This window comes from Thunnus albacares, chromosome 21 (assembly GCF_914725855.1).
Source record: "Thunnus albacares chromosome 21, fThuAlb1.1, whole genome shotgun sequence".
In the NCBI taxonomy this organism is placed as follows: domain Eukaryota; kingdom Metazoa; phylum Chordata; class Actinopteri; order Scombriformes; family Scombridae; genus Thunnus; species Thunnus albacares.
Window position 1 is genome coordinate 3,626,503 of NC_058126.1, and position 24,899 is coordinate 3,651,401.

At 41.1% G+C, this 24,899-nt stretch overlaps 1 protein-coding gene across 4 annotated transcripts; it reads left to right on the forward strand.

Annotated features, from left to right (window-relative positions):
- The first annotated feature begins 6 nt into the window (after nucleotides 1–6).
- Nucleotides 7–24,589, forward strand: si:ch211-230g15.5 (polyhomeotic-like protein 3). 4 transcript variants are annotated; one of them, XM_044339723.1, is made up of 12 exons: nucleotides 7–573; nucleotides 5,305–5,956; nucleotides 8,823–8,975; nucleotides 10,293–10,400; nucleotides 10,574–10,784; nucleotides 14,071–15,279; nucleotides 16,597–16,943; nucleotides 17,782–17,950; nucleotides 19,287–19,398; nucleotides 19,690–19,810; nucleotides 22,348–22,654; nucleotides 24,306–24,589. In XM_044339723.1, exons 2-12 carry the CDS (start codon nucleotides 5,324–5,326, stop codon nucleotides 24,458–24,460), a joined length of 3,525 nt encoding a protein of 1,174 aa, XP_044195658.1. In that variant the 5' UTR covers nucleotides 7–573; nucleotides 5,305–5,323; the 3' UTR covers nucleotides 24,461–24,589. The 4 variants fall into 4 exon arrangements, with proteins under 4 accessions (XP_044195658.1, XP_044195657.1, XP_044195659.1 ...); XM_044339722.1 differs by having other exon boundaries at nucleotides 8–569; XM_044339724.1 differs by having other exon boundaries at nucleotides 8–569; nucleotides 14,086–15,279.
- The last annotated feature ends 310 nt before the right edge of the window (nucleotides 24,590–24,899 follow it).

The window sequence follows — 24,899 nt, forward strand, 5'->3', positions numbered from 1 at the left end:
CCTCTGTCGCCCTGTAAAAACTGCCTTCCATTGCATTTCTCCACCAGCGGACTGACCAGGCCCCTCGCAGCCGCAACACTGTGGCCCCGAGCCGGGCTGATTCCCACCTCAGACCCGGCAGGTGTGACTGCGGCGGTACACCGGAGAGCGGCGGGGAACCAACCCCGCTCTGGATGCTGGATTTACGGACTGCTCCGCGGGAAAATCCCGGGATGTGATGAAACCAGAAACAAAGTGCGACACACACACAAGCCCATGCACATCACAAACGGGCCTGTGTTGCATTGCAACTTTGCGTTTCCCCCCTCCTCTCTGCAGGGGCTAAAAGGCAGATAATCAGAGGTGAGGCTGGTGTAATTATTGTCTGGGGGGAGGGTGACGCGCACTTCACAGCAGACCCTGCGCTGTCAGACGAGGAAGTGAGGCTTCACACACGCCCATTTCAGCCTGTCGACCCTGCTGAAAAAACCCAGACCCGTTCATCAGATAACACTGCCTCAGACTTTCCAAACATGCGCTCACTTTCGGATGGAGGACACCGGGAATAAGCTGCAGGACGATTTCAGGAGGTAGGTGAGCAGCGAGCTTTACGCAGAACGTCGACAATTTCCCAAATGTTATTATCGTGAGACTTGTTCCCTGTGAAGGCCCGTCTCCATCTTTTTTCTCTCTCTCTCTCTCTCTTTTTTTTTTTTTTTTTTTTTTTTTTTTTTTTTTTTTTGATAGTCACATGCGTGATCTCTGGCTTAACTGTCACACCGACTCGTACTGTGTCTAATTACTATCATCGCCGATACGTCTGCAGGAACAAGTGAGACCACAGTTTACAGGCTGCGGGCCAGATGTCAGCATCTGCCCGCTGTGCGTGGAGTCGCACCTGCTGCTTGCGTGGTGATGATGCGTGAATTTAGCGTGTTAAGAGTTCAGGCTGTTGACTGAGCCTCCATTTAAAACAGAAACCTCCTTTTTTTTTTGATAAGATTCTGTCCAAAATTTCCTCCCACGACCACAGCTGCTGTGCCGTTAGAGCAGCAGGGAGGTAACCGCCACCACGAATCCTCGTCCTTTCAGATAATCACACTCTAGTCACATTTAAGGTGATCCTCTTTTGGCATGGGGACCTCCTGAACCCACGGTGCGACCCCCTGAGGTTCCCCAGGCCACACTTTGGGCTCCAAAACTCCTTTCCTGTTGATTATGACCGTACAAAACCTATTTATAGCTGCATTATCTGAATTATGTTCTCTGCTAAAGTGACGATAACTTTTCTAAAAACACAAAAACAAACTCATGGTTTCTTCCTCCTTCTATAGAGAATAAGCAGTCATCCTCAGGTGTTTATGGAGGTTATGACCTCTAATGACTCCTAAAGGATTAAGGCTGCAACTATTTAATACTTTCACTATCAATTATTCTTTTATACTTGATTAATTATATAATCTATGAAATGTCAAAAAATAGTGAAAAAATGCCCATCACACTCTCTCAGGGGCCAAAGTGACGTCATCAAATCGCTTGTTTTGTCTGACAAATTGTCCAAAACCCCCAAAAGTATTAAATTGACAATGATTTATGGCAAAGAAAAGCAAACAATTCAGACAATTTTCACCTCTGAGAAACCGAAACCTGCAGATTTTAGCGTTTTTGTAGAGCTGCGGCTCGATGAGTCAGTCACCAGAAAAATTAATCAGCAACTATTTTGATAATGTAATAATCTTTTCACTTTCTGGTTTCTGCTTCTCATGTTTCAAGATTTGCATTTTTCCTTCGTCATATCTGAAAGTTTTTGAACTGTCAGACAAAACAAGCAGATTGAAGACATCACAGCGAGCTCTGAGAAACTGTGAAAGCAAAGTTTCATAGACTTGTTTAAATGATCGGCAGATTAAATGATAATGAAAGTAATTGTCTGTTGCAGCCCCACAGTTTTGAATGACAAATTACTAAAACGATTCATCGATTATCAAAACAGTTGCTGATTATTTTCCTGCTCATCAACTGACTGACTGATCTTTTCAGCTCTAAAAAGGACACAATCATACTGTACATTACACCTTAATGTTAAAAATCCACTCTGAAACCACATTGTAGAGATGAAACTCTGTATATAAAAGTCAAATGTAAGATTATAACTGCTGAGTTTAACTATATCCAGAGTAATGCAGTTTATGTTTGTATCTTTATGGTGAAAAGTGTCTATTTTATATTATTGTTCATTATGGAGACAGAAGTCAGGACGTCCTCCTGCACACCTGTGGATGGTTGCTCTATAAGAGGAGGAGGAGGAGGAGGAGCTGCTGCTCTGATGAAGGCTGGAAATGCATCAGTATCAGACGATAAACTGCTAACATCAGGCTGTAGTAATGTAGTATCAATGAGGTTCTGTTTAGTGTGTTTTTGCAGCGATATCAGGTCATAATATCTTATATTTCTAATCTTATATCACATTTCAGGTCAGTACTTCACACATCTGAGAGCTGCAACGATTAATTGATTAGTTGATTAGTCGATTGACAGAAAATGAATCTGCAACTGTTTGATGGTCAGTTAATCATTTGTTATTTTTCATGCATTAATGTCTGTTTTCAGTCTCTTAAATGTATCAAACAGCACATGATAGTAAACTGAAGTAATCTGAATACTTCAAAAATATAACAAACATTTTTCACTATTTTCTAAAAGTGATTAACTGAATCATTGTGAGTTGCAGCCTTACAAATAAACACAGTGTACATGTGACATCACTATAAACTGAGACACTACTGCACTAAGAGTATTATGAATGTGTTGTAGTGATACTAGAAGAAAAAAGTATTTCAAGGTCATTAGTAACTTAGTATTCAATCACATAATTGTCAGCTGTAGTAAGACTACGGTATACTATATATATACTGTATTTACATATATATTCATGTAGCACGTTTCATACTCAGGAGAAAACTCAATGTGCTTCACATAATAATAAGAAGAGAAGAGAATAAAGTAAATAATGATAATAGTAATAATGATATTCGTTCACAACAAGTGTGTAGGAAGACTCTCACATAAATTGTTCAGTTTCAAAGGATCAGAAAAATAATTTGGCAACTATTTTGATCATCATTTAATTGTTTCCGCCTGTCGTCGAGTAGAAAATGTCTCAGTTCCAGTTTATTGTTTGTGAGGATTCGCTGTTGTTTTCCGTCTCGTGTGAAAGTAAATTGGCGTCAACTTTAAGAAAACTGTGATGTTCACAGTTTTCAGGCGTTTTGTAAACCAACCAATAAATCAAGTAATTGAGAAAATAATCATCAAATTAACAGAAAATGAAAATAATCGTTAGTTGCAGCCGTTGATTAAATGCAGATTATCGTCTGCCGTACACAGAACTACTCTCTGGAGACTGAAAACATGATGCTGTTATTAGTCTTTGGAGCCGTTTCTAAACAAACTAACGTGACCAAACTCTTCACGATGAAGGAACATGTGACCCAGTGCAGCGCTGTGACTCACTGACGTGTTTTTAATCAGATATATCAGGCTTTTGATAGACACACAATACTTGTTAGTAGATCAGTTCATTGTTGGTTTGGATCCAAACGAGAGAAATATAAAAAATCCAGTCTAACATATATGACGGAGGAAGGTCATGTAGAGCTTTACAGACAAGCAGAAAGCACCTTGAACTCTATTCTAGACTTCCTAAACTAAAAGACTCTGAATGAGCTGCAACCGTCCGTCAGTCGTGTGAGGAAGACCAGAGCGACGACCATCCATCACTATGGTCCGTTTCACAGGTGATAAAAGCATGTAAATGTCTCTCCAGGTCTGGTTTGGATAAAGAGTGACTCCCCGCAGGAATATTATGCTGATTTTTCAGTTTCCTTTGTCGGATTACCTGCTGCCATGGCTCCGATCCAAAACACACAAACTGTAGTTGATAGTAACGGTGTCGCATGTCAGTCTGTCCGGTGAAAGTACAGTCAGCAGTATCTGTATCGTTGTGATGTCGGCCTGTAGCATCAGTGACAACACATTATCGTTTCCTGAAAGGACTGTTTTCAATCTGTCAGTCTTCTTTGTTCATATGCAAAAAGCTAATATTGGTTTTCTGTAGGTGTGGACCTACAGTCTAGTTTAATAAAATATTTGTTTTAGTTTCATCTGAGGTTCCTTGTTATTCTGTTATCTTTGTTTTTAAGGTCAGATGTGCAGGTGAGCTGATCTCTAAACTCTAAATTAAAATATTCAGATTAAAAATACATTTTTAATCACGTAGATTTTTCTTAGTTAGATGTTCAATTACTTTTTGCAAGTTTTATTCAGTAGTTTCCTTTGAGCACAGTCCTCCTGTCCTTTATAATAATTACTACTAAATTACATCTGTTCTTTCCAGAAGACCTCCGGGGAACATTATTAAGAAAGTACGTTTACATTATAAAATTGCATTTTATTTCTCAGCATGAAGGTCTTCCTGTTTCCATGCTGCCAGGAATTAAATAGTTGTGGGTAAACACTGAATCGTGGTGGAAACATATTGGGTCTAAAAATACTGGAATCAGCTTCGAAGCCCCCGAATTCCCAGAAAAAAGCCCCACCACAGACAAAATAGCCTGAGACCAGATACAGATCTGATACCAGCGTTTCTCTTTTCCCACATTTAAAACCCGTGTATCTCACTGCCTGCATGTTTTTATGAGGTAACATGAGATTACTGCGGCGACACAAACTGACTATGACTTCATGTAACTGCATTGACAAAGAACCTGTATTTAATGTGGTCACGTCTGGCCGATACTTGAACCAGCTAACAAGGTCAGATACTGATCCTGCAGGTATTATTTTTAGCCGTACTAGCGGAGCGGCCATGTCCGTCCGTCAGTCAGTCAGTCAGTCAGTCAGTCCACCGCTGCGGTCCAGACTGACTATGAGATGGATTGTTATGAAATATTATGAATAGACGTTCATGTTCCCCAGAGGATGGATCCTCTAGAGCCACCAGCAGGTCGAAGGGTTGTGATATATCTGAACATCTTCTCAGTGGTTTGGCTCAAACATTCGTGGTTCCCAGATGATGAATCCTGCTGACTTTTCCTCCAGAACCACTGTGAGGTTTTTAGGTCTTTACTGAAATATCTCTGTTGGACACATTCCTGGTTACCAGAGGCTGAACTGTAATAACTTTGATCTACTGACTTTTCAACGGTTGTAGCTCCTTGGATCGATTCCTGCTGGGAACCTTTGTTCCATGTTGACATGATAAACCAGCATAAACATGGTAAACTATCTATTTATCTGTATTATCTATTTATCTTTCTATCTCAGTGTGCTAAAGCGTTGAAGGATGGACAGGGAGCTGGTTCGGCAGAGCCAATCAGAACACGGAGAGGCCACCAATGGCACCACCAGCCCTCAGGCTTCCACCGCCGGCCCGGACCTCTCCTCCACACCTGTGACCCCCACCCCTCCTCGGCTCACTCCCAACCCGATGCTCCTGGACTCCCCGGCGCCGACGCTAACGCCCACCACCTCCTCCCCTCCGCCTCCTCTCACCCCAGCTCCCTCCGTCACAGCGACCCACGGCCCGAAGGTGGCGGCCGCCGTCGCCGGCTCTCCCTCTCCCCACATACTCGTCCCGACTCCCCCTAAACTCACCTCCACAGGAAGCCCCGCCCTCCGCACGTACTCTCGCCCGATCCTTCCCTCCGCGACGGGCGTCTCCAAAACGTCACCTACAACACAGACCTCCTCTTCCTCCTCCTCCTCCTCCTCCTCCTCCTCCTCTATTGTAGCCACCACCTCCTCGCCCCTCCTCTCTTCTTCTTCTTCTACTTCTTCTTCTGCAACGCACAGCAACGCCACCTTGTCAACCAAGACCTCCACCACCCTAACCAATGGGAACACAAGGCCTGTATCCACGCCGACCTCCACACCAATCACGCCCTTTCATACTCCAGCCAGTCCGCCTGGCAGACAGGTAACTGATGCACCACACACGTTACATAAACTTCATCCATATGATCAAACATCATCACATAATATATCACTGCTTCTCCTTTAATTTCACATTATGTCTCCAAAACATTGAGTTACTTTCTAAGACAAGAGAAAGATGGATTTGTTTGAGAGCCTTGAGGATGTTGTGTCAGGTGTATTATGGGAAATGAAGTTCTGCTGATATCAAAGTTCATCAGACATTGAAAACTTTATTAGTTAAAACATATACAAGAAAGTCAATGTGGTACATTTTGTTAAGTTTGATGCATTAAGTGAAAAGTAGAATTTTCAATGATGAATACAGCGTCGGGAGAATTAATTGATTAGTCAATCTGCAACAATCTTGATAAGTGATTAATTTTTTCGGGTCAGTTTTTAAGCAAAAATGCCAAATATTTATGAATTTTAGTGAACTTCTGGTTTTTTATTAGTCTTCTTTAACTTAATATTTGGGGATTTGAAAACATGTTGTGTTTAAACGACATCCAACGTTTGAGAAGCTTCTTTTCTTAAGTATAAAAAAGGTTTTTAGTCTTTTCCTCAAAGCGAGGTATTAAAAAAAAAGCATCAATTTAGTATTGGTACTGAAATCAATGTATTTTATTGGGAATAGTATTGAAATTTCAGACAATATTCAGCCTTAACAATGACGACAAAACTCTCTGGCACTACACAGTCCCGTTAACCCTCTTCTTCTTTTCATTATCATGAATCTGTCAAATATTTCCTTGATTAATCAATTAGTTGTTTGGTCCATAAAATGTCAGAAATGGTAAAAACTGTCAATTGCTGTTTCTCAAAGTCCAAGATCCAACCTAAAATGTCTTGTTTTGTCCACAACTCAAAGATCTTCAGTTTACTGTCATAGACGACTAAAGAAACCAGAAAATATTCACATTTTAGAAGCTGCACCCAGAGAATTTTTTAAATGACTCAAATATAAAAATATTTGGCAAATTGTTGCAGCTCTACATCCAATCAGATAACAGCAAACCAAGAAGCATCTGTTATAAACTTAACTGGCTTTTCTTGAACATGAATGTAACAGTTCTTATTTATAAAACATCTAAACTATATGTTGACATGTTGAAGTAGCAGCTTCCTTGTCAAACTAGAGGATGTTACTGTTATACAGTAAATGTCGGGTGCAGGTGATTCTCAGACCGGAGCAGAGCCGCCTGGGTCAGTGTCTGTGTGCATCTGAATGTTTGGGGTTACAGTTTCCTCTCTGTTTGCTTTCATCTGAGTATCTGTTACATCCGTAGCCTTCGGTGACACGTGTTTGTCTTTGATTGCTTTGAGAAAAAAAACATATAGCTGAAACTGTGAGCCTCACATACAAACACATAGACAGACAGTGTAGGTGTTGCTGCTACTTATTTCATCTCTACTTAAAGAGGCAACATAATGAGAAACAACAACTATCTGTCACTGTCAGAGATGTTATTTAAGTGCATTTTTCACCAAAGTTTCTACATGATTACAGGAATGCTGCACAGCATCAAACACGCACTGCCTGAAGGTTTAATTAGCAGCAGTTACAATGTCTTATAATGAGTCTCAGCAAACAAAAAAACATCCACAGAACCCTTCCTGCAGCATAATCCTCTCCTCTGCTAGTCATCTGTATGCTGCTAAACAAATGTAGCTTCACCAATAAATCATTAAATGTGCTTATTAAGTTGGAGCTGCGGAGCTTTGAGGAGGCAATAACGTGACTGAGAATTAGTTTATTTAAAACTGCTGTGAATCCAGACTGACTGCGGCTGTCGACGCAGCGAGCTACAATCTTATTAGCGCCGCCTTTCAAGCCTACAGGTTGTAAATGTTTGATAATCAGAGGTAGAGCTCAAACAAGTTGATGATTAATCAAAACGTCAATCGACAGAAAACTAACAGCATCACGTACTGTATCACTGCTTCCCTTTAATTATGTCATTTTATTTTGAAAACAGGGTGTAATTCTTTGTTTGAGAGGTTAGCTTAGCTGCAGCTAACAGAAAAGAGGAAGTTGTTGCAGTGTATTATGGGAAATGAAGTTCTACTTTATATCAAAGTTCATCAGACATTGAAAACCGTCAAATTATTAGTAAAACATAGACATGAAAGTCAAAGAGATAAATTTCACTCAATGATTTTCTTATATTTTGTTATTTTTGCATCAAAAATATTGTCAGAGGAGATAATTGATTTGCTAATTGACAGAAAATTTATCTGCAACAATCTTAATAATTCAAAACTATTTTTATTCTTTAGTCTTCTTTGATAATAAATATAATAATATTTTATATATATTTATATATGTATAATATTTGAGGTTTTTCGATCGTTAGTCTGAATTCTGGCACATTGTTGACGTTTTTTTGACTCACTTAATTGAGATAATAAACATTACAGCTCTACTCAAAAGATAGATTTCCGGTGGATTGTTCCTTTAAATCGCACCAACTGAACTAGCCGACCTGAACTGACCCTCATTGTGATGCGACTATAAAAACATCTGTAATAATAATAATAATATGTGTTTTGATGTAATCGAGCATCTTTCAGAGGTATGTTTCATAGACAGCAGTCACTTCCTTTAAACCTCATTTAAATGTGACAGTTATTGTTCACGGACAGTTTTGGACGTCTTTAAAACTTTATTCAAAACAGCAGTTTCCTTTGTTTGCTCTTTGGGTTTCCACCCTTTGTACACACAGACACACACACACACACACACACACACACACACACACACACTGCTTTTCTAGATATGTAACAAGACAACGACCTCGCTCTAAAGCTCTTTTACTGGTTTGCTTCCCTCCTCTCTTCTCTTCTCTTCTCTTTCCCTTTTGTTCCAGGTATCACAGGCTCATCCTGTTGGCACACCTGGTCTTGTGCGAGCCAATCAGAGCCCCACCCCTGTCAGGCAGAGGGTATCCCAGCAGACATTGCTCCTAGGGAAAGGTCTCAAAGGGTCGGGCCAAGACCAGGTGCTGCTTAGAGCTCAGATGGTAAACATAGATACACACACTCACAAACCCCACATTTACATAGATTTCACATCCAGTTCTGGCAGCAGCGGCAGGACAGATTAGCGTTAATCAAATGAGCTGGAGATGGGAAGGAGTAGTAGGGAGTGTAACGGTCAAGAGTTGCATGCTACATTCATGTTATGTAGGAAGTATGAACGCTGTTGAACGCTGAGTTTTCTGCTCGACAACATGTTTAAAGTGAGCGTTTAAAAGCTCAGACGTTGAACAACAGACCAGAAAAATCCATTAAAACTGAGCAGACTGTAGTTTAATGTTAGCAGTATATAATAATGACTATATAATAACAGTAATAATCGTTTAAATTTACGATCAGGATAAACCTCTCGGGGAGCAACGTCCTCCAAAACAAACTCTTCAAAATTGTAGGAATGATGATAACAGTAATAAAAGAGAAAGAAAAAGAAACTGTTTGTGTAGCAGCTTTTATGCAGATATTAACTTCATTTTAAGTTCCCCCATTTAGCATTTATAAGCAGTAAATAAGCATTTAATTAATGGTTTATAAAACACAATAATGTAGTTGTATGCAAATATAAGTGTTTTTAATGTATTTGTATGTATTTGTCCTGTTGGCGCCTATAAGTGTTTATAAATGACAATATAATAAAACACATAATAATATAAAAAGCAGAGTATTTGCACACTGGATATATAAAATATGTAAAATATTGATGAAGTAATTCATTAACACTTTAAATGTCCTTATATGTCTTTATAACTACATTATAGTGTGTTATAAACGTTTATTAAATGTTTATATGCTGATTATAAATGATTAATAAGTGAATTTAAATTAAATTGTTACCAGATTATATTTTTAAAGTATTGAAGGGATCAGGGGGACAAAATGTATCCAGATTTCTTAAAACACAGAAGCATTTTTTATGGACATGTGATGCTGTTTAGTTCATTCTTTTAATTTTTAGGGATTTTAAAAGGTCAAAACTTAAGACTTGAATGTTTTTGCTTTCAAGTCTCACATCAAAAATCTTTAATCCAACTTAAATCCACGTCTGAAAAGTCTTCAGCTCTGGTTTTTCTGACAGTTTCAATAATCATGTAACCGTCTGTTAGAGATAAATATGAGGAAGATGTTTGTATAGTTACAAGTTTGACCCAGAAGTAGAAATAAAGTAAAAACACAAACATGAACATCTTCAGTGCTTGATTATGGTTCAACTCTGTGCTTTAATCCCTGCTGTCCTCCGTTTACTTCCTCCTCCTCCTCCTCTTCCTCTTCCTCTTCCTCTGTCTCTCCTTCTTCTCCCCCTGCAGCTGATTCTTACGTCCGCTATGCGACCTGCCCCGTCCTCCTCTTCCTCCTCTTCCTCCTCCTCCTCCTCCTCCTACTCTTCCCCTTCCTCTAACCCCGCCTCCGCTCAGGTGAGCAGCCACGCAAACACGACTTTCCGTGTGTACATGTATGTTTTTTATATTTCTTAAACACATCTCCATTCAAAGCAGAAAAAGCCTGAAATGTGAAAACAAAAAAAAAAAAGGTGCGTTTGAGGTCTAACTGTACATCTCGCTTCTCTCTCTGTCTCTCCTCTCCGCAGCTCCAGAGTCTCACCTTGAGGCCTCCTCCCCCCGGGGCTTTCACCATCCCCCCTTCCCTCCGCCTCAAGCCCCCCTCCTCAGCCCCGCCTCCCCTCTCTCGCCCTCACGCTCCCCTCTTCCCCCCTCTCAGGCCGCGACCGCAGCCCAGCAGCACCACGGCAACGGAGAGCCCGACGACGCCCAGCCGCCACCTCTCTGTCCCGCCTCCAAGTAGGTCTTATTAACACTGAAAAAAAAATCTAAATATGGAGATGGAGCTGCAAGTAATACGAGAGGATAAATATATCTCAGGTGGAGAAAATAATAATAAAATAGATGCAAAAGACAGATAACATGGTTCATCTTCTAGCAGTAAATACAGGTATTCACCTGGGAGTTTGTGGTGTGCAGCCAGCTGAGTGATAAGTCAGTTGGTGTCACAATTACACATAAAGTCACAAAAACAAGGAGAAGATTGCATTTTATCAGCACTCAGACTGCAGCTGGTGATCATTTTTTAAATTTTTGTTTTTCGTTAGTATATCTATAAAATGACAAACAATAGTGTAAAAATGCCCATCACAGATTCTGAGAGCCTTAGGTTGTGCGTCAAATGCATATTTTGTTCAAAAAACAGTCCTAAACCCAAATGTTTTTTTTCATTTATAATCATTTAAACTGACAAAAAGCAGCCGGAGAAGCTGGATCCTGCAAATATTTAGCGTCCTTTGCCTGATGAATGACTTAAGGCGCCTTTAGTGACTGTGTAAGTTTACTGCATGTCATATTGTGCAAGATGCCTGTAATAAAACCTTGATAGATTGTACACAATCAGTTTCAGGCTGTAAGACTGTGAGATGAATGTGTGGTGAATCTGCAGCAAAGTCATACAAACTTCTTTCTAGTTTCCCCTTTTCAAATCTGTCTTAAAACATCAGTCAGGTGTCTAAATTAACATTAAAACCTGTTTTTTTTGCTGTAATCATTCCTCCTGTTCATACTGACCATTAGAAGATCCCTTCATAATGACCTTACAATGGAAGTGATGGAGGACAAAATCCACAGTCCTCCTTCTGTGCAATAAATGTATTTAAAAGTTTATCTGAAGCTAATATGAAGCTTCAGCGTCCAAATGAGTCAAATCAAGTAGATATCTTTCAACGTTACAGTCTTTTTAGTGTTACATTGCAGCAAAAGTTGCTCAAGTTCAACTTTTTTCCAAAATGACGCAGTGCTAAACTCAGTCTATACCTGACATAATGCTAACATGCTATCCTTAGTCTGTAAACATACTTACATCAGCATGCAAGCTAAATGTTAGCATCATGTTTCCATGCAAACTGTATGCATGTTAAAAATGACATAATGAATGTAATGAAAAAATAGAAATAAATGAACACTGTACACATATAAACAAAACAAAAAGCTAACATGCTACATGCATTCTAAATGTTAGCATGTTAACATAACTATGCTGGCAATAAAGCTAACATTAGCATGTTAACTAAGTTGGCAATGAAGCTAATATTAGCATGTTAACTACTCTACATTCGTTTTCTGAAGCTAATATGAAGCTTCAGCGTCCAAATGAGTCAAATCAAGTAGATATCTTTCAACGTTACAGTCTTTTTAGTGCCAAAGTTCCTCTTTTTGTTACTATACTTCCACTGCAGCTCAACAGGGAAACACTGTCCGAGGAAACACAAAGAGGGAATTTGATGCTAAAAAGACTGTAAATGTGTCAGATATCCACTTGATATGACTAACTCAGACTGCTGAAGCTGAATATAAGCTTCAAATCAACTTTTAAATGACTGTGTGGACACACTGTGGATTTTGGCCTCCATCACTTCCATTGAAAGCACATTTGAAGGATCTTTTAATATCCAGTATGAACAGGAGGAATGATTACAGTGAGGAAAACCTCTTTCACTGTTCATATGGACACCTGACTGCTGGTTTAAGAAGAAGAAGAATCTCACAGTGAGATCTGAGACACTGTTTTGTTGTCAGTCAGTTTAATGTGTTTGCTCTTCAGCTTTTAACAGCTGACATGTTAAAGAGTTCATAACCAGGCCTGAGGTTTAACAGTTATCATCCCTCACACAATATATAAATCTCTAAACTCACATATTTAAAGCTGGGGGCTAATTATCGTGATTTTTGCATCAGTGTTTAGCTTTTTCCTTTGTTTGAACAAAGAGGACGACTGGTAGAGACGATGAAAGGCAGCGTCAAGCATGAAATGAACATAAAGAGACAGTGAAGAAGCTTTGTGGCGACTCCCTGAATCAGGTTTCCACTGGGGAACCGTCAGTGTCTCAGGAGCAGCTGAGGATTAAACCACCAGACTCTCCTTTATAAAAACACATGTTGTGTGTCTGTGCACAGTTCAAATCCACAAAACCTTATTTTAAAATCCAACCAAGATCTCAAAACTTCCAACGTCCAAAATATCCAATTCTACATTGTAGGTAAATGTGTATAAACGCTGCGTTAGACATCTAAATATTTGTATTTTTTAATTAATTATAGCTTTGTGATATTAAAACGAACACATAGAGATCTGGACTGTTGATTCTTAAAGGTATGAGGTCGTTTTTCTGTGTTTTCTTTAACTTTGTGGCCTCGTCGGAGTTTTGAAAGGTGCCAAATATTTTATTATAATTAATGGCGGTACCATTAAATATCTGGGATTTGGGGTTTTTATTACTTCAGTATAATAATCAGAACCCAACTGATATATTGACATGTCAGATATAGAGCGATTAATCAATTAATTGATTAGTTGATTGATGGAAAATGATTCTAGAGATCTAGAGACGACATAATGCAAACGTCAAACATTAGTTTTGCATAAACTCTTTCTTTCATTTTATTTGAAATTTTGTACATAAACATATATTATCTTAAATGATGTAGGTGTATAAATAATGTTATGATTGATATTTTTCAATCTGTCCTGTTGTATTTTTGATGTGAGGTTCTCTTTGCTTCTGGAGAAAATGATATGATTCTACTAAAAAGCTGAACAATAATTATATAACTTTTGCTGCTGCGCCTCCAAAAACATTCCAGATGTTTAATTAAAGTGAGTCATCAGTGAGCGAGGTCACTAGTTCACCATCAGCAGCTTTCAGCATCCAGCATGAAATCTATCAACAAAAAAGTTCAGTTAACCAGTTTAAAAAAATGATAACTCGAACTGTTTGAAAAATCCTGAATCTCATATGAAATGTAAAAAGTTTTCCTGCTGGACACAAGACGTCCATAAAGTTCATCTCAGTGTTTGTTCACTGGAGGCTTCAAGTCTCAACTTCACACTTGTGTAAGTTGAATATTGGACCACGATCGGCTCCAAACTAGTAGTGATGTCAGGTGTTAAAGATTCAGTAGATGAAAGTGAAAACAAACTGTGCACATACATCATTCTGCAGAGAGAAGAAGAACTATCGAGAGTTCACAGCTTCGTCTGTGCACTTCTCACAAGTTCTTCTTCTCTCCTCTCATTCTGCAGCTCTCTATTCCCCAGTTCGTGCCGTCCCTCTGAGACCCAGACTTCACTCTCCAAGAGCGGCGTCCCCGAGGCAGTCGTCGACCCTCCAGCCGATCGCCGCCGCTCCCGCCGCTCAGGCGTCTCCCATCAGCAGGCCGCTGGCGGGACCTAAGAGCTGTCCGTTATCCCAAACCATGCTCGGGCCCAGCCAATCCCAGCACAGCTCGCTACCCGTGTCCAACCCCATGTCGGCTACTTCCCATTTCGAGCCGTCGCCGTCCGCAGCGAGGCAGCTGCAAATCATCGCCCTCTCTTCGGGCCGCCAGCCGCAACCTGGCACCTACGCCCACGCTACGGTGCAGTCGGCCGTAGCGTCGCCGGAGCTGTCCAGCCAATCAAAGAGGACTTTGAGCAGTGAAGACGTGATCCCCCTTCCTCTAAACCCCTCGTTGCCAAAAACAAACTCTCCCCTGCCCTCGCCGCCGTCTCTCCTGAGTCCAGCCTCCCCGCCGAGTCAGGCCGGGCCTCAAACTCAAACTCTGGTCCAAAAAGGAGGCGAGGCGAAGGAGAGCGAAGAGCAGCGAGAGAGGGGACGGGGAGTAAGACAAGGAATCGGGGATGAGGGACGTGTCGGACAAGACCTGCGAGTGGAGAAAGATGACCAAAGAGAGAAAGGAAAGGAGGAGCGGCAGCGGCTGGCGGCTGAGAAGGACGGAAGCCTCGTCAGTCCAAAAGAGAAGGAAGTCGAACTAAGCAGAGAAGAAGAAAAGATGGAGGTGACAGAGGAAGGCCAGAGTGAGAGAGAGAGGGGAGAGGAGAAGAGTGAAAGAGAAAGGGGCGAGGAGAAGAAGATGGAGGAGGAAGAGGAAGGAGAGACAGCAATGGACCAGTCTGAGAACACGACCAGTCCGGTTCTCAACCAGTTCCAGAACGTAGATCCTAACCCGACGCCCGACGCAGTCAAAGACTCCAACACAGAACCAAAACCCATCCTGGGTCTCGTTTCAGCTCCAGTTCCTGTCCAAAATCCAGCTCCTGTCCCAGTCCCAGTCTCAGCACCAGCTCCACTCCCAGTCCCAGCCCCAGCCCCAGTCCCAGTCCCAGTCCCAGTCCCAGTCCCTGAGGTATCTGTCCAGAGTCAGCGGCTGCCAGAGCTTCCTCGAGACCTGCAGCCGGCGAGCCAGGAGGACTTCTGTGAGAACATGTCGACTCAGTCTGACAACCAGTCAGGTACCTTCATCACGACGTCTGTTTGTTTTATGAAGCATCATCATCATCATCAACTAAAGTAGCGAATATTATTTAATTCAGTTTCTAAGGCTGAAAAAAAACAAATATCACAATATTTTTGACTAAATACCTTGATATCTATATTGCAACAATATTGTAGGGATGATTATTGGTGCTTTCACTAAATACACACAATTTACACAATGAGATGTTTGATAAATAATCATCAGTAATGTGAATATAATGATTAAGTGAGTAAAAGCAAATAATAGAAGAGCTGGAACAGTCTGGTAAGTTCAGGAAATGACATCACTTCACTGTAATACAGCCTTTAAAACCAGTAAAAGACAACACTTAAATCACAATATTATGATATGCAAAATGTAAGACAATATCCAGTCTCATATCTCGATATTGATATAATATATTACCCAGTCCGGGTCCAAGTCAGGATTTAACATCAATACTTTCTGGCTGCTGAATGTCAAAGATTCAATCATAACCTGCACCAACAAGGAGACTAAAAACGTTCCTACTAAAAACTGAGATTATAAAATAAAATAAATATGAACTGTGATGTGTGATTGATTAACTGATCTCATGTCTCTGCAGGTTGATTTTTATAAAAAGAAAAAGTCTGCAAGGAAGGAATTTAACTTCAAAAACATGCTGGAAAATGATCAGAAGTCATGTAAACATCATTTTAACTACATTCAAAACCAGCAGCATCGTATCTTTACCTTAATATTAGGTAATTAACACTTAAGCACCAATGATATAAACAAAAAAACAACAAAGTGTTGCTTCATGTATCAGTAATTTGTACCTCGTTCATTGTTATTTTCTCTTCTCTTACTTCCTCTAAAGGGGTTTTGGTGATTTTTAATCCAGCAGTCGTTTAACGAGCAGTCGTTATCAGATCAGAGTCGTCTGATCACTTTATTCTTTATTAAATATTTACAGCACAAAATAAAAAGACGAGGTTTTTGAGCATCGTTTTTGCAACAGGAAGCAACTGGATTTACTGGAAATGTGAACTGAAATGTTTGAGACACGAACGATTTTCAAATTAATCAATAAATCATTTAGTCAATAAAGTCAAAAAATCTTAAATGAAGCAGAGAAAAGTCTCAAAGCTTGTTGCTGTTACTGTTTTAATCTCTTTGGAGTTAAATCCATATCAGAGACGCTCTTCATTCTTTGGTTATTGAGAAATATTGATCAATCAGATGTGATCTCAAAATGATTACTCAATGATTACTTTTACAACTTATTGATCTTATTGCGCTAACTGTTCACTGTCTGTCTTCCCTCCAGCGCTGTCCAGCCTCTCCTCTCAGTCTCCGCCCTCCTCGCCCTTCATCGTCCCCTCGGCAGACAACCCCCCGCCCCTCCTCCCCGCTCAGCCCGCCAACCCGGCCGACCTCAGCCTACCGCAGCCCGAGCCCGAGAACGCGGACAAGACGGCGGGCGGCGAGTCGCAGCACCCGGCCGCGGAGACGGAGACGGAGGCGGAGCTCCTCGGCCAATCGGAAGACGAGTCGGAGAGCTTCAGCCAACCGCTGAGCGGACCCTGGGAGCCGAAGGCGTGGCCGGAGGGACGACAGGTTCTGACTCACCTGGTGGAGGGATTCGTCATCCAGGAGGGGCTCCAACCGTTTCCTGTACGTACGCAAACACGGGGCTGAAAACTTTACATCCTGACCGCCGGACGCCAAAATAAAACAGCTGCTGAAAATATATCGATGGTGTCGATTCAGATGTTTCAGTCAACACGTCTGTTTTTTATGTGTTTAATAGTTCAGAGTTAAAACACTCGAGGGGTCTGGTGCTGCGTTCAGTATAATCCAGAACAAAGCATCAGCTACACTGATATCCCCTCCAGAGTCCTGCACAGTCAAGTTTTGCAAATTTAGCACTGAAACCGACCCACAGGTATCTCTAAACCAGTTTTAGACCTGATCTGACTCGTTAGTGAGACTTGTGTCTTCATCTGATTTATACTCAGATATGTTCTGAGCTGCTGAGCCGTACAGACACACAAGTGTGCAAATGTTTTATGCACCAAAAGTAAAGTGAAGATGCTTGCAAAAATAATGCAATGAATAGTTAACTGCATACAAAGTTGATTAATCAGCAGAAACTTAAAGTAAATCACTATGTTGCTGTGAGCAGCTTCGTCTTTAAACCAGCAGCAGTTCTCCTCAGTGTTTCAGGTTCTCTGCAGGTTCTTCTTCTGTCTCTTCATGTTAATCCCAGACTGACTGTTGAGATCAGAGACCATCTGTTGCAGGACTCCTTGTTCTTCTTGTTGATGAAGATAGTTCTTTATGACCTTTATGTCCTGCTGCAGAATAAATGTGGGACTGATCAGACGCTTCCATGATGATGTTGCATTATGGAGAAGAATCTAAAGTCCTGTATATATATAAAAACACAGTGACACTTGCAGACTGCATGTCTGTAACGGATGATGTTGACTTGTCTTTTTTCATGGTGCAGGTGAACCGCTCGTCCCTGCTGGTTCCAGAGCAGGTGACCAAACCGCAGGAAGTGAACGGGACCAACGGGAAAGCAGCGCTGCCTGTGACACAATGTGAAACAAACAAACAAGCTGAACCCTCCACCGACTCAGAGGAGGAGGGAGGAGACACAGACGACCCCGGGACCAGTAAGAGTCTTCTTCACACCTACACACACATTTTACACACACACACACACACATATATATATATATATATATATATATATATATGTGTGTGTGTGTACTGTCACTGCACTCAGTACTGTCACTGCACTCTGAGCTATATTTGTGAAGGTCCTATCATTAAAATAATAATCAATATCTTAATCAAAATAATCAAATAATCAACAAAGCATCAAACAAAAGTCAAATGGAAAAATGTGCATTTGAAAGTAAAAGTGAAAATAGAGCGAACGAATGATTTTCATTATTGATTAATCTATTAGTTGATTTGTCTATAAAATGTCAGAAAACAGTGAAAATGGTCGTTTCCAAGAATCAAAAGTGACGACTTCAAATGTCTTAATTTAATCCAAAACCCAAAGATATTCACTTTATTATCATGTGTGACAAAGAAAAAGCTTTAAATCATCAGAGATTGTGTTTTTTTTGCTTAAAAATGACTTAAGTGATTATTTGATTATCCAAATAGTTGCCAATTAATTTTCCATTGATCGACTAAAGCTGCGTTCACAGTCAGACAGCAGGAACCGGCCAGCGGCTCCCCGACAACTCCGAAAACATTGAAACAAATTTCCAAACAGGTTATTTGGATAAACTGACCACATATTGGGAATATAAATTGTTACTTTCTCGCCTGTGAAAATATTATAAATAAATAAAGTGACATATTTGCCGGCCATGTGTCAGCTTTTCTTGTTTTTAGGTAACATCTGGTTGTAAATTCTGTGGAGGAAATGCCGTCTGTCGTTACTGATATTCTCTGCTGGCCTCAAATAATTTTACCATCCTGCTCTCGTCCACTAAAATGAAATCCGGTTTGCTGTCTACTGTCTGTCTGAATCCATGTAAATGCAGCGTAATCTGCAGTGTACAGTTTTCTAAACCCTACTTGTTTAACACCTTCAAGGACATTCTGAGAATTTGTTGACATGGCTGCCAAAAAGCATTAAAAAAACAACCTTTCTGACATTGAAAGGTTGAAGTTCAGCAGCGTTTACTAAATCTATGAAGCAGAAATGTCCATGAAACAGGCCTGGTTTGCTGTATATTAACAATAACTACATCATAAGAACATACAGTACTGTGTTATAAGTAAAGGTAAGAGTTGGACTGGTGAGCACTGGCCCGATGACACAGAAATAAAAGGAAACTACGAGTACGACCTGGATGGACAACTATCATAAACAGATTGTTCTCTGTTGCAGCGGTTTGTATTTTTAGATGGAACGAAGGCCTCGTGCATCTTTAACCTCTCTCAGATAAAACACAGTTGACCTTGAACATGTTTGCGTACATACAGAGTCGGGCCAGAGGGACAGAGCGGTGCTGCACTGCCAGTTCTGCGGGAAGAGAGGCCACGCACACAACTTCATGCGGTCCAAACGCTTCTGCTCCACTTCCTGTGCACGAGGGTGAGACATGATTTCATTTCCTCAGAAACAAATAAAAAGAGAGGATGGAAAGAGGGGGGGTTGGGGGAGGGGGATGGGCAGCTAGTGTATCATGTGTCATGTGATCTTAAGATGTAGTTCTTGAAATGAGGCGGTGTTGTGTGTGTGTGTGTGTGAGCAGCAGTGCTGACAGGATGTGGTGTGTGGCCATGTAGAAACACACAGGTGTTAAAGACAGATATGAGTGCGAATCAAAGCAGCAGAACGAGGAAATATCACCACATGTCTTCTTCTTCTCTCTCTCTCTGTCAGGTTTAACGTTCGTCTGACGAAGCGTCTGCGGGCTCTGAGTGCGGGCAGCCGGACAGAGAGGCCCCGCCCAGCCCTGAACAGGGCGGAGTCAGTTCCTGGGAAACCTCTGTTACTGCGGCTGGTAGGCAGACTGAGATAAGACCAAACTGACAGCTTCAGTTCACTTACATGAGTGAAAATTCAGTACAATGGACATTTCACACTGACATGTCTGAACCACATTTATCTCAGTTAACTAATCAACTAATAACTGATCAATGATTAGTTTTTTTGATTAGTTGTTTAGTACGGTGGCCCTGAAAGCTCAACACACGGCAACTTAAACGTGCATTAACTGATTTATTGTCCAGTTTGGAGGCATCAGAAACAAGTAGTGAACAAACTCTGACACATCATCAGCTTTTAAGTTGATATGTTGAACTTGTTAGCAAACAGCTGCTTATTTCCACATCCAGCAGTTACAACATGATCATCACATTGATAATGTCAATAATTACTTGTGGGGTTCCTCAGGGTTCTATTCTTGATCCTTTGTAGTTTCAATCTGGTTAAAGCTGCTTGAAATGATGTTTTTTGTCCACTTGTTTTCAGCAGAATAGTCTCTAAACATGACTTCTGTCATATTATCAGCTTATAGAGTAGTTGTGGCTAACATGTTAGCAAACAGTTGTTTATTTCCACATCCAGCAGTTACGGAGCAACATTATCATTCATGTGGAGTCGTGTTTCTGTCCACCTGGTGAATGTAAGTCCAATATTCACTCTCTTTTAGCTTCTGTTTTTGTTCTCTACCAACTCCTGAGGGAAATATCTGGCTCTTTAGCTGCTAAATGCTCCACTATGTTCACCAGCTAGTCTACAGCTAACTGTGTCTGTTTGATGCTGAGCAGGTAGTGTACAGCAGCTTTTTACATCTTTTTCTCTGAAAACGACACTATGAGACGCTGAGAGTGAACCAGAACAGTAAAGTTGCAGCCGGACAGATAAACAATGAGCTGAAACTCACTATAAAGCTCCGTAAAGCCGAGAGGAGCTGCAGAGTCACTGATAATTCTCTGTAGGTTCATCACTACGAGCCAAACACATTACACACTTTATACATTATTAGTATAAAAAATATTGATTATAGACGCTTTATGTTGCAGTGTGTTAAGCTTTGAGGTAGTTAAGTATACAAAATGTAAAAAAAAACTAAAATTAAAATGCCCATCACAAGTAGAGGTCTCAACACTGGTCGCAGTTTGATGCTCCACAAACTAGAGCAGCAGTACCCATAATTCATCCTGCATTTCACAGCCTTCATCTGCCTCAAAATACACGTTTTGATGATGATGATGACGATGATAAACCACATGATCAGAGCTGATAGACAGTCAGCTTGGATCAACTCTGATATTCGACATATTGACACACCAGAGACCCTGAGACCTGATCCAACCTGATTAGACTGAATATCATTTGGGTCTTAATTATTAGGAACTGAAAGGGACCGTGAAGACAAAGTGATGCATTCAAATGTCTTGTTTTGTCAGATAAACAGCCCAAAGATATTCAGTTTACAATACGAAGCAGCAGAGAAAAGCAGCAAATCCTCACATTTGAGAAGCTGGAACCAGAGAATATTTGACATTTTTGCTTGATAAATGACTTTAAATGTAATTTTCTGGTGATCTGCTCATCAGTTAATCAACTAATTGTTTCAGCAGTAATCTTAACGCCCGTACTGATCCACAAAACAGACACAAAGTTACAGACAAAAGAAAGAAAGTGTAAAAGTCTTGCTTTAGCTTACCAACAAGCTCACATGTAGCATGCAAACAAAACCGTTTGCATGTAACATTTGTCAAATTGAAGTAACACTCACTGCTCACCCCTCTGCAGACTTCAAAGGTGGCTGTAAAGTGCGGTTTGGTCCTTTACAGAGAACAGAGGGCGTAGTCAACTCTGCTCTCTAAAGGTGACAAAAAATGTTTGCAAAGTTGAAGAAGGTGTCAAAATGTCATAAACTTCCACAGAAGCTCGTTAACCTGCTGCTGCTGCAGCATAATCTGCATCTCAGCCACCTGTTTGATCAATATGTGACGACAGATTTATGTTGTGCACTAAAAATATGTCAAAAAAAACACAGATTACACCTCAATCTTTGCCTGGTGAGCTGATCAACAAGCATCCATGAGTTATGGGATGTGAAGTGAGACGGCCATCTTTGTTTCTGGAGCCAGGACATCCAAATTTGGGCAAAGAGGTGGAGCTCAGGGGGGCGGAGCTTAGGTGTGGTTAACGACTGACTGACTGATAGGCTAAGACAGCTGTCAATCAAGCAAACGTGTCTAAATATACCCAATCAGTTGAGTCATAATATCTTAATACATTTACAAGTTAGAAATAGTGAAATGACCTTTTAAAGTTTTTGTAGAAAATCAGTTTTGTTGTGAGTTTTCATTCAAGTCATTGCAGTTGAAAGTTTGTTTTGCAGACATCTAGTGGCCGTTTGAGGAACTGCACCTTTAAAATTCAACTTTTTTCCCACAACTGTCAATAATTTGCTGATTTTAACTAATTTAAGAGGCAAAGTGTCAATATGAAAGTGATTTAGTAATTTTAATTTGAACTCAGAAACAATATTTCGTCCCTCTTTTGTCACGTGACTCTTCTCAGCCTCGTGATCTCTGGAGCGCCGGTCGCCGTGAGAAGAAGGGGAAGGAGAAGGTAGCGGCAGCAGAGGAGGAGGAGGAGGAGGAGGAGGACATGGAGGGAGGAGGGGAGGAGGAGGAGGAAGACGACGACGGAGGAGAGGAGGATCCTGCGGTCGCCATGACGGCCAGGATGGATCGACGGGCGGCGCGGAGAGCGAGGAGGGCGTCCGCGCCCGCCGTCACCACCTCCACGCCCACGACCACGTTCAAGCCCGCCCCCTCGCAGTGGAGCGTGGAGGAAGTAACCGCCTTCATACACACACTGCCAGGTAGATAATAAATAATCAATTAATACTTCAAAACAAATACCTCACATGTAGAGTAACTGTGACGCCGTTCAGCTTCTCAGGAACAGTTTGATTTATAACCACTCGAGGGTCTTAATCGCCACCAGATGACGACGGGCTCGTTTGAAGCGTCTCCACTCAGACAATTAAGTGTTTCGCAAAATGTTGAAATTAACCGCCGGGTGAGGTAACACACATGCCTGCAACCGCCAGCTGTCAGTGGGAGAGAAATATATGAGAAACATCTGGAACAACAGAGCGAATCTTTGGTTTCATACACAAATCTGTAAATTCAGTGTCGTCTTTAGACGTCTTATTAGTCTAATAACAACCATTAACGAGCCTCAATAACACTTTCACCTGACATGTTGATAACGAGCTTTAATATCCTTTCAAGACATTCGTTGAATAAACAAAGTAATAATACGTCACATGACAGCAGTCAAAAGATCCGTTATTAACTGTCGTCAGCTTGTTTTAATATAATTGGAGGTTTATTTTACATGTGGCTGACTGCAGCCTGCAGTGACCCTGTTTACACTCGGTTTTAAAATGTGTGTTGAGTGATCTGATCACAAGTGAACGGTGCTAAATACAAGTATAAACAACCACCAAGACACATTCAATCAAGCAATCAATTTCTATTTATATAGCACCAAATCCCAACAAAAGTCATCTCAGGGCACTTTTCACATAGAGCAGGTCGAGACCGTACTCTTTAATTTACAGAGACCCAACATGGGCATGAGCAGCACTTGGCGACAGCGGTGAGGAAAAACTCCCCTTTAACGGGTAGAAACCTCAAGCAGAACCCGGCTCTTGGTGGGCGGCCATCTGCTTTGACCGGTTGGGGGGGGGGGACAGAATAACAAACAATCATAACAATAACACATTGTGATCCAATCACTCAAACCACTTGGTCTTGGACACATTTGACCACATGTTTTATAGTGTAAACATCATCAATGCAGGATGTGGTGGTTGCTTTTGTGACAAAGCACCAACACCAAATGACTTCGTCCTGCTAATCTCAACAGCTGGAACAGTCCGTACGTGTAGATTAGTTACTGAAACATGTTTGTTGTCTTAGCTAGCTCGTAGGAAACAAATCTGGCGCTTGCTTGTCTGGTGATGACTGTATGCTCGCTGTGTTCGTACGTGTGAGATGTCTGTATGTGTTCTTGAATGTCCCAATGTGTCCCAATGTCACTGTCACCTTTGTAACCTGTGTTAAAAAAGGTGCTATATAAAATAAAAGGGCGACAGACTGACGAAACCTTCAAGAGGAAGTCACGTAGCAGTAACGAAACTGATGTGTCTCGGCTGTCCACTTGTGTTCAGATCATGTAAACAGCCTCAGTATGTGTCCAGCAAATGTCACGTAAAAATATCTTATTCTAACAGGTATTTGTGGTCAGATTTGTAATCTTTGTTACTTTATTCTTTGATCAGATAGCTCGTTAGTGTTTGATTTGTTGAGTTCAGAAGTTTTTCCACAACTATCTTGTAAAACCATTTCTTTCTGGAGCTGTCGTTGTGCAGTTGTGTTGTCAGGTTCAAACAGGAAAAGGACAAACACAGACTATCACATACCATCTTTAATCTCTGTTCATGTCTCTGTCGTCGTGTCCAGGCTGCAGCGACGTGGCCGAGGCTTTCCGGCTGCAGGAGATCGACGGTCAGGCTCTGCTGCTGCTGACCGAGGACCATCTGATGACCAGCATGAACATCAAACTGGGACCGGCTCTCAAGATCTGCGCTCACATCAACGCGCTGAAAAACCAATGAGAGGAAAAAAAAGACAGAAAAAAGACACAGAGATAAAAAAAAAAAAAAGAAGGAGAGGTCAGGGTTGTGATACGGAAGGAATAAAGGCAATAAGGACGCAGAGAAACTCAAGATGAAGAGAAAGAAAGAGAAAAAAAAAAAGCTGACACCAAGGATGACAGAACAAAGTCACAAAAAGAGATTCACGGTAATTTATGAGATTATAAATCGAGGTGTGTGTGGCCTTAGGAGAACAGAGGAGGAGGAGGAGGAGGAGAACAGAGGAGGAGGAGGAGGAGGAGGAGGAGGAGGAAGCAAGAAGATACCGGAGCCCAGAAGACATTTCATCGGTTTTGGGCCTTCTGACTGTAGCAGGAGACGGGACGATTTTTGTAACTTTGTGTATATTTTACATGACGCTGGAGAGTGTAAATTTGAAGCTATTTCATGAAGGATTTTG

What these genes read in the sequence shown, in the direction of transcription:
- si:ch211-230g15.5 (XM_044339723.1), top strand. Translation starts at nt 5,324, where the DNA reads ATGGACAGGGAGCTGGTTCGGCAGAGCCAATCAGAACACGGAGAGGCC. An exon ending in TGCTGCTTAGAGCTCAGATG is followed by an intron (nt 8,976 to 10,292) that starts GTAAACATAGAT and finishes CTCCCCCTGCAG; the next exon opens with CTGATTCTTACGTCCGCTAT. An exon ending in TCAGTCTGACAACCAGTCAG is followed by an intron (nt 15,280 to 16,596) that starts GTACCTTCATCA and finishes TCTTCCCTCCAG; the next exon opens with CGCTGTCCAGCCTCTCCTCT.